This window comes from Belonocnema kinseyi, chromosome 6 (assembly GCF_010883055.1).
Source record: "Belonocnema kinseyi isolate 2016_QV_RU_SX_M_011 chromosome 6, B_treatae_v1, whole genome shotgun sequence".
NCBI classification, from domain to species: domain Eukaryota; kingdom Metazoa; phylum Arthropoda; class Insecta; order Hymenoptera; family Cynipidae; genus Belonocnema; species Belonocnema kinseyi.
In genome coordinates this window covers 143,575,250-143,584,799 of record NC_046662.1, presented here as the reverse complement: position 1 = coordinate 143,584,799, position 9,550 = coordinate 143,575,250, and the positions used below count along the sequence as shown (strand labels likewise).

Sequence of the window (9,550 nt, the reverse complement as noted above, 5' to 3'; positions counted from 1 at the left end):
TATTCTCGATTCCTTAACAGCCCAAAATAGTCTTTTTGGATGGATATTATCAGGATCTATTCAACAGTCTGAAATAGGTCGTTCAATCTCAGCCTGTCATTGTACGGCTTTAAAACTACAAGATAATTTATCTCGTCTCTGGGAGATGGAAGAACCTCCTTCCTCATCCTCTTTGACTGAGGATGACATTCGCTGCGAGGAGCATTTCGTTGCTAATTGTACTCGATTGCCCTCCGGTCAGTATATGATCAGATTGCAGATTAAAGTTGATCCACGTGACTGTGATTACCAGCGTGTCTTATGGAATTCGCCAGAAGGTAATCTCGAAGTCTGGCGATTAACCACCGTCACATATGGAATAGCTTGTGCCCCGTATGTGGCTAATAGGGTTGTTAAACGATTGGTTAGTGATGAGGGATATGCTTTTCCTGAAGCAAAGGCTATTTTAGAAAATAACCTATACGTTCATGATGTTCTCTTCGGCGCTGATACTGTCGAGGAAGCAAGTGAGTTGTGATTACAGGTTTCACACCTGATGGAACTTGGAAGTTTTCATCTTAGAAAATGGGCCTCAAATAATAAGTTGTTGTTATCTGATTGTCCGCAAGGCGATCATGAAAGAACTTTTGATTTTTTTTCCGGGGAGGATATACAGCTGAAAGTTCTAGGATTACATTGGGATCCTCCCTCTGTTAATTTTAAAATTCGAGTAGTGACTCCAAGCATTGAACAACCTTCAAAAAGAAAAATACTTTCGGTAATAGCTAAACTGTACGATCCCTTAGGCTGGCTTTCACCGGTTATAATCGTATCTAAACGAATGATGCAGAAATTGTGGATTCGTAAACTGGATTGGGACGACTCCCTGCCTGATGATCTGACAAAACATTGGAACAATTTTCATAGTCAAATTTATAGATTTGAAGAGATTCGAATCCCAAGATAGACAGGCCATCTACAAACTAGCTCAGTGTATGAATTGCATGGGTTTTCTGATGCTTCTGCGAGAGCCTATTCCGCCGTAATATACCTCCGCATTCTTCAGAAGAGTGGTGAGATACAAGTGGTCCTATTATTTGCTAAGACAAAAGTAGCACCGATTCTACCAGTCACTGTACCAAGATTAGAGCTATGTGGTGTTCAGTTACCCGCAAAGACATTAAATTCTATTATAAATGTTATGAGGTTTTAAAATACCCCATTATACTGTCACTCAGATTCAACTATAGTTCTAGCCTGGTTAAGCAAACATCCTACGACTTGGAAAACTTTTATTTCCAATCGAATAGCTCAAATTCATGATTTGGTTCCAGGAGCCAAGTGGAGACATATTCCAACTGCAGATAATCCTGCTGATTGCTCTTCTAAGGGTCTGTTACCAGAACAGGTGCTGAATCACCCCTTATGGTGGCGAGGACCACCTTGGTTATCTCATAATTTCGTGAGTTGGCTAAAATTTTTTTAAAACCATACCTCCACTTCCTGAAGGAATCGATTTAGAAAAAACACGACCTCTTAAAGCACAATTTGCGCATAATGTAGTGAGGAAAAATGTCATTTCACAAGATATGGTCAATGATTCAGCTTCTTGGCCCAAATTAATAAGAATCACTGAATTTTGTTTGTGTTTTATCAAGGCTTTTCATAGGAAACGGGGAAGCTATCGCATTAATCACCTCAATCTCTATCACTCGAAACTTCCGAAATAGAAAAAGCATCGTTGTTTTGGATACTCTATTTACAGAAAATCGCTTTCGCAATTGAAATTCGCACTTTAAACAAGCGAGAACCTGTGACCTCTAATTCGCCCTTAAATGCTTTAAATCCATTCTCGGATATTTCAGGAGTTCTTCGCTTGGGAGGTCGCTTACAACATGTTCCGATCAGTTATGATGAGAAGCAACCCATCATCCTCCATACTCATTGAATATCTCAGTTGATTGCCCGGCACGCTCATTTAAGATCTATGCACGTTGGCAATCAATTGACTTTATATAATCTACGTCAAGGATTCTAGATAATTGGAGGTCGAAATCTTGTAAAAAGGATCATTCGTCAATCTGACATGTGTTAAATAGCGTGCCGCCATTGTTGAACAATTAATGGGCAGTTTACCTAACTATAGAACTACGAATTGTAGGTCTTTTACTCATACAGGAGTAGATAATGTAGGTCCATTTCAAATCCATTGCGCCCCAGGTAGAGGAAATAAAAGCTATAAGGGGTATGTTGCACTTTTTGTTTGCTGTGTTACCAGAGCGATTCATCTGGAACTAGTTTCGGACTATACGTCTAAAGGGTTTTTAGCGGCTTATCAGCACTTTACATCTAGTCGCGGTATGTCTGCTCATCTTTAAAGTGATAATGGCACGACTTTCCAGGGTGCTGATCGAGAGTTAAGGCATAACCTAACACTGCTCCTGCTGCTCCTCATTTTGGAGGTTTATGGAAGGCAGGTGTCAAGAGTTTAAAAAATCACTTACGTAGATGCGTAGGCGCTCTCTCCCTAACCTTTGAAGAATTCACGACGACTCTTACTCGCATTGAGGCTTGTTTTAATTCTCGACCTATAGGCCCACAATCTGATAATCCTGATGACATTTCTTATCTTAACCAGGACATTTTTTAATAGGAGCTCCACTTACGAGTCCTCCTGAACCCTCTGTTGAGCTGGTCCCTGAAAACGGATTAACTCGCTGGCAAATTGTTCAACGTATATCTGAAACATTTTGGCGCAGGTGGAACGCAGAGTACCATCACTCTTTACAACAACGATATAAGTGGAGAAGTCCGCATAATAATATTAGAATCGGTACCATGGTACTTATTAGACATGATGCTCTCCCTCCCTCTAAATGGCAATTGGGTCAAATTATTAAATCTTACTCGGGAAAGGTTGGTCTGATACGACCGACCTATACCTAAAGTTTGTCTTTGCCTCTTTCGTCAGTAGGAACTGCCGAGATATCCGATAAATCTTAAATGATCTACGTTACTGAAATTCTTTAAACATCAACACTTATTAAACTACAATGATGTGTTAATTTTGGTTTAATTTAAATATTGTGATGCAATTAAAATTATACTTTAGTGAGAAACAAAAATGTTTGTGATTGAATAGATACTGTATAAAAGCCGTTCAATTTTAGAAGCGCTATTCACAAGTTATTAAATACTGTTATTTTTTAATTAACAAAAAAAGTGAGTAAAATTAGTAAATCTTATACATCCTCACATATCCCATAGTTTAAGACTCTGGATTCCTAAGAAAACGAGGATCAATTAAAGACTAACAAACACTTATAAAAAATAAAAACCCAAGGAAGAATTTTTGTAGATTTGACAGTTTGTCCATATATCAAATATTTATCTGAAAAAATTGAACAGATTTTACGTCACCATAAAATAAAGACAATTTTTAAACCAATCAAAACCTCTGAAAAGTTTTTCTCCAACCTAAAGGATCCACTTCCAAAATTCAAACGTACGGGCTTAGTATAGAAATGCAACTGCTTAAATTGCACTGCAGTTTACGTTGGTGAAACGATAAGAAAATTAGAAACTAGAAATAGAGAACATAAATATTCAATAACGAACTTCAATAAAAACAATCATACAGCTCTTACTGAACATTTTTTAGATACCGGTTACCAAATCGACTTTGAACATTTAATTCTTCTGTTTTTCATTTTTAATTTCGCTGTTTTCTTGCTGGTTTTAATTGCATTTGAAGATTCTGTAATTACTTATGGATAGATTTCATTATCTGATTACCTTTTCAGCTTTCGTTTTCATTGTTTGTTTCCTCAGTAGACGTTCAGCCAGGTTGGCGACCGGTTGTGTCTTTAAAATCTTACCAACCTGGAAAAATGTTTTTAATTAATTAAAAAAATGTTTTTAAACAATTTTGATAAATTTCTCGTCTTATGCTTGTAAACGTCACATAAATTTATTTATATATTGAATCATTAATGTTATCTTTTTCGGACTTAAAATATTTAGAATGAACTTTTTGTAAAGGTATGTCTTTCACAGCTATTTAAATAATGTAAACCATCTAATTGTTAATTAATCTGTTTTGTAAAAAACCTTTTCGCACCATGAAATGCTCAAATTTGAGTAATTTCTCTTCTTTTATTTAATTCATTAACTTATTTTATTTTTATACTTAAAAATTCAAACTTCCTTTTTCCTTTTTTGTTTATTTTTTATCGTATGTGTTCTCATGTCATACATTTTTTGATTTTGTCTTACGGATTTTGACTATAATAAAATATTTACCGAAGAGGGTCCAAACTCAGGACCGAAACGTTTAACTAACATTTGTTTGTTTTCATTGTAACGGGCCTTTCCAATCAACGACTGATTGAGTGATCTGACCTATTTTATGATTAAGAATATCTACATCAATTCGGATGATAAAAAAATTCGCAATTGCAAAACCAAAAATTCAAAAAAATTTCACCAAAAGTCTCGATAAAAATTCCAATTGTTAATCTTTTGTAGAAATTGTTTCTGATATCACTCTCACAATAATTTAAAGTATTTACAGATAAGAACAATTTGTTTCTAAAAAAGTACTTTTTTTAAATTCATGAATATTTCGTGATATTTGAAATTGAATAATAACAATTGTTTATAGTTAACTTCACGTACAAAGGGCGACTACAAATCTCTCTCAAAAACATAAAGCTGTTTTATTGAATAAAAAAATACAACTATGGAAGCAATCAGTTTTTACAGTCAGTTTCACAAATATGTCAAGTTGTTTTTAGGGACCTTTTATTTTAACAGTTTGTCGCATTATTATTCACAAATTAGACTGATAGACATTTCACGACAATTTTTCGCATTAAAAAAAATCTATCACCATTCTGTTCAGTTAAGTTTTTTTATTTAATGATGAAATACTTTGTTACTTTTAACATATTATTAATTACATTTCCATCAATCGTTCCGAAAAATTTACGTTAATACTTTTATTTGTGTAGCGGAAAAATATGATTTTTTAAATCGTATCTCATTCTTGCAATTCAATTACAATAACACTTCAATTTCTAAATAATAAAATAAAAACGACTTCTATCAAAAACCATCGGACGCATACGAATTTTTCGTTTCGGTCAAACGATTTCACGAACGTGCCTTCGCTGACGATTTGCTACTTTAATTTTTATAACATACATTGCCTTACGCAAATTCTTAGATTCCGTGCTGATTTCTGACGAAATAACTCGTGATTTTTTTAGTGGTACACCCCTCGGACGAACCCATTTATGTTATACAATTCGCCCTCATTTCCAAGTAAATATTGTCAACACAGTATACGCAATCATTTTAAAATCCAAGTAGCGGATTGTATTAAATGCAATTTAAGATGGTCTGCCATGTTTCTGATACTCTAGTCCCATACCTTAGGGTATGGGGCGAGAGCTCCGTAAGAGCTAGCTCAAAAGTCTTGCATGAACACGCACCAACACACACACACACACACACTCGACTATTCCATCGATCGACAGAAACTGAGAATTTTTCTTGTATGTGAATGGAAATGTGCATTTATACGTTACGACTGTGGTTTCTCTGTACGTAGCATGTAATAAACTATGTGCTATAAAAGAATTTATTTTTATTCAATCGAACATTTCATATAATAGACTGTAACGAGAATAATAATCGAAATTTATATGTTGTTGAAAGCGGACGGTTAATCAGCAAAGAAGCTACAATTTTTTAAATTTTTCTTACAGAGCAATCATTTAATGCCCATGTGCAGAAGTGATGTACATAAACTTCTAATGAATAATTCTTGGATGTGTTCTTCAGATTTGGATTGTAGAGTAGAAATCGCAAAGAATTTATCTGATCTTTACATAGAACCTGTTGACTTGGAGAAAAGTTGTAAGTAAAAAAATGTTTTTTTTTTCATTATGCGCTACGATTTCATTCTAAAATGTTAATGATATAGTAATAAATTCTCAGTATTAGAAAAATGAATACATATGTTTATAGGTTTGATTTTGGATTGGTGGACAACGCTTCTAAATTTACTACTTGATGATAACTTTACCGTACGACAAAATGCATCTAAAGTAATATGTGACGTTCAATGCATAAATAATCTGGAATGTCAGTTTGGTATAATGCGAATTTTTTTTGAACAATTTTTAAATTCTGTTGGCAAGAAAAGTCCTGCTGTAGGACTTGCTGCTCTTATTACATGGAGTATCACTTTGATGGAAGATAGAGAATTAGAAATGGATGATACAGATGTAAGTATCCTATTGCAGTACATATAAGTCTCTACTAAAGCGTTTGCAATCCTAGACTGATAATATAAATTTAGAGCTAAACCATGGGAAAAGCAATTTATAGTTATAGGAATAACTCGTATATTTGAATGCTGGAACGGAAATTCAGCAGACCGTACATACTTAGAAATGTATTATCACTGATCTTCATAAAAGTACACTTTATTGGAGTCCTAGTGGACCTAATATATGTGAGCATCCATGAAGAAAGGAACCTAACTCTCAGAAAATCGTTTTTTAGTTTTTTAAATCAATCGATAGTCTCTAAGTTGCTTTTCCGTAATATAAAGAAAATAATATTTTTAAATTACAATTATTTCTTGAAAAAAAGATCCTACTCCATCTTCACTCCATTGGGAATCAAACCACAAAACTTCTGATTTCCGGTCAGGTGCTTTTCCAATTAAGCTATTAGAGGGATCAGAATAAGAACTCTTAATTCAAGAACATAACGCTAATTTTTAGCTAGGTGTTAATGGTACAAGTAATTATTTAAAAATTTTTTGAATTTATCTGCTATATCATCAGAGATTGTACCTTACCGACAGTAGATCAACCCTCCAAAACATGAAGGCAGAAAATCTACACAATATCGATCAAGTTAAGAATCTTCAATAACAGAAAATGCGTAACGTCTTAATAAGACTAGATGGAAAATAATATTTTTAAATTAAAACTATTTCTTGAAAAAAAGATCCTACTCCATCTTCACTCCATTGGGAATCGCACCACAAAACTTCTGATTTCCGGTCAGGTGCTTTTCCAATTAAGCTATTAGAGGGATCAGAATACGAACTCTTAATTCAAGAACATAACGCTAATTTTTAGCTAGGTGTTAATGGTACAAGTAATTATTAAAATTTTTTTAAATTTATCTGCTATATCATCAGAGATTTACCTTACCGACAGTAGATCAACCCTCCAAACCATGATGGCAGAAAATCTACAGAATATTAATCAAGTTAAGAATCTTCAATAACAGAAAATGCTTAACGTCTTAATAATACTAGATGGAAAATAATATTTTTAAATTAACATTATTTCTTGAAAAGAAGATCCTACTCCATCTTCACTCCATTGGAAATCGAACCACAAAACTTCTGATTTTCGGTCAAGTGCTTTTTCAATTAAGCTATTAGAGGGATCAGAATAAGAACTCCTAATTCAAGAACATAACGCTAATTTTTAGCTAGGTGTTAATGGTACAAGTAATTATTTAAAATTTTTTTTAATTTATCTGCTATATCATCAGAGATTATACCTTACCGGCAGTAGATCAGAAGTTTTGTGTTTCGATTCCCAATGGAGTGAAGGTGGAGTAGGATCTTTTTTTCAAGAAATAATTTAAATTTAAAAATATTATTTTCCATCTAGTCTTATTAAGACGTTAAGCATTTTCTGTTATTGAAGATTCTTAACTTGATCGATGTTGTGTGGATTTTCTGCCTTCATGGTTTGGAGGGTTGATCTACTGTCGGTAAGGTACAATCTCTGATGATATAGCAGATAAATTAAAAAAATTTTAAATAATTTGAAAATATTTCGTTTATTAGTTCGGATAATAACCGATTTTCAAGAACTTTGCTTTCATTTTATTTAAACTATATCATGAAATTAATTCAGTTAGATAAAATTCAATTGAGCTAAGTCTTCATAATTTCAGTTATTGTAATTTCATAACAATGAAAGGGTCATTCATGGTAGGTATACGAAAGTCGGAACCTGCCTAGCTGCTCAGCCCGGGGTGGCTTCCCCTGTAGACGGCAGGCTAATCTGCTGGCGGCACTAGTTTGGGAAACGCTGCCATATATGGTACTGTGAACGCGTTCAGCTTAAGAATAAAGAATAAAACAAAAAACTATAAACGTGTCTCATACGGAAATGATAAAAATTGCTTGATTTAAAAGTATTTATTTCATAGACACTTGTTTTGAAGGCATACATTCTTTCTTATATATATATATATATATATAATGGTCAATATCTGAACATATGATGTAAAGAAGGTCCCAAACATATGTTGTGAATAAATTATGCAAGGAAAAATATAAATATATTCATTTTTATTTATTTATTTTATTATAGTTCTAACAATTATTTTAACAAATCTGCAACAAACATGATTTTTAAGTAGAATATATACAGTTCGAATTGTAACCGCCAACATTTCACTCATCAGAATGTATTAAATTGTCATCAAATTTTGATACAATTCAATATCATTGGTTTTATGAACATAATACTTCTACACAAGCAATTTAAATGACTTCATTTACCGAATGTTCTGTGCGCAATTAATTACTATTCATCTGCTCGAAAATTATAGAGGCAGAGATTATTCAAATGACTCCAGCTTTCGAGGTCAGCTGTTGTAATTCAATGGCATTGCTTTGTGCCCAATCTTCACTCTTTGGAGAGAATTAAATTGTCTCCAATTTTCGCGTTTGCCCCACGGTATTAAACACTATTAAGTTGACTTCAATGTTAATCGTGCAAATCATGATTAAAATGTATACACTTTTTAGTTGAAATTTTGATCACATTAAATAGAATTGAAATGGGACACAATCCTTTCTCGATAAAAGGAATTAAAGCGCATATTTCAAATATGCGATTGATTACGCATTAAAAACTGTTTAAATTCTATGATATGTGTATACGTATTTATTCAATTCAATTGTTTCCTTCTTACCGGGCGGAAAGAAAGCTATTTTGATAAGTGTGAAGTCACAAAAGGCGTTTTTTTGGCCAAAGTCGGTTTTATTTTTGAACATACTTTCCTTTTAGGTCGATACAGCGAGCCCAACGATTTTCTAACTTTGCGATACCGTCCGAAAAGTACTCGATTGGAAGGTCTCCAAAATACGCCTCAGTTTCACCTATGAGCTCCTCATTTGAGTAAAAACGCTTACCGGTGAGCCATCTCTTCAGGTTAGGGAACAAGTAATAGTCGCTGGGGGCCAGGTCTGGTGAATGCGGTGGCTGAGGAACCAATTCGAAGCCGATTTCATGCAATTTTACTTGTGCAACTAAGCATGAATGAACAGGCGCATTGTCGTGGTGATAAAGCGGTTTTTTCTTCTTCAAATGCGGTCGTTTTTCGGCGATTTCGATTTTCGATCGGTCAAATAATGATGAATAGTATGCTCTGGTTATGGTTTTACCTTTTTCAAGATAGTCCACGAATATTATGCCATGTGCATCCTAAAATACGGAGGCCATAACCTTTCCGACCCATT

The 9,550-nt window shown here is 33.9% G+C and overlaps 1 protein-coding gene across 11 annotated transcripts in view; it reads left to right on the top strand.

Moving 5' to 3' along the window:
• LOC117174281 (thyroid adenoma-associated protein) overlaps positions 1-9,550 on the top strand; it is a 398,068-nt gene that overhangs the window by 263,598 nt on the left and 124,920 nt on the right. For all 11 annotated transcript variants that reach the window (XR_004467285.1, XM_033363218.1, XM_033363210.1 and 8 more), the window contains 2 exons: positions 5,751-5,901; positions 6,013-6,272. Coding sequence is in view for 10 of the 11 variants with exons in the window: in XM_033363218.1 (XP_033219109.1) it covers positions 5,751-5,901; positions 6,013-6,272 (411 nt within the window). In the remaining variant the exon portion in view is untranslated. The remainder of the gene's footprint in view (positions 1-5,750; positions 5,902-6,012; positions 6,273-9,550) is intronic.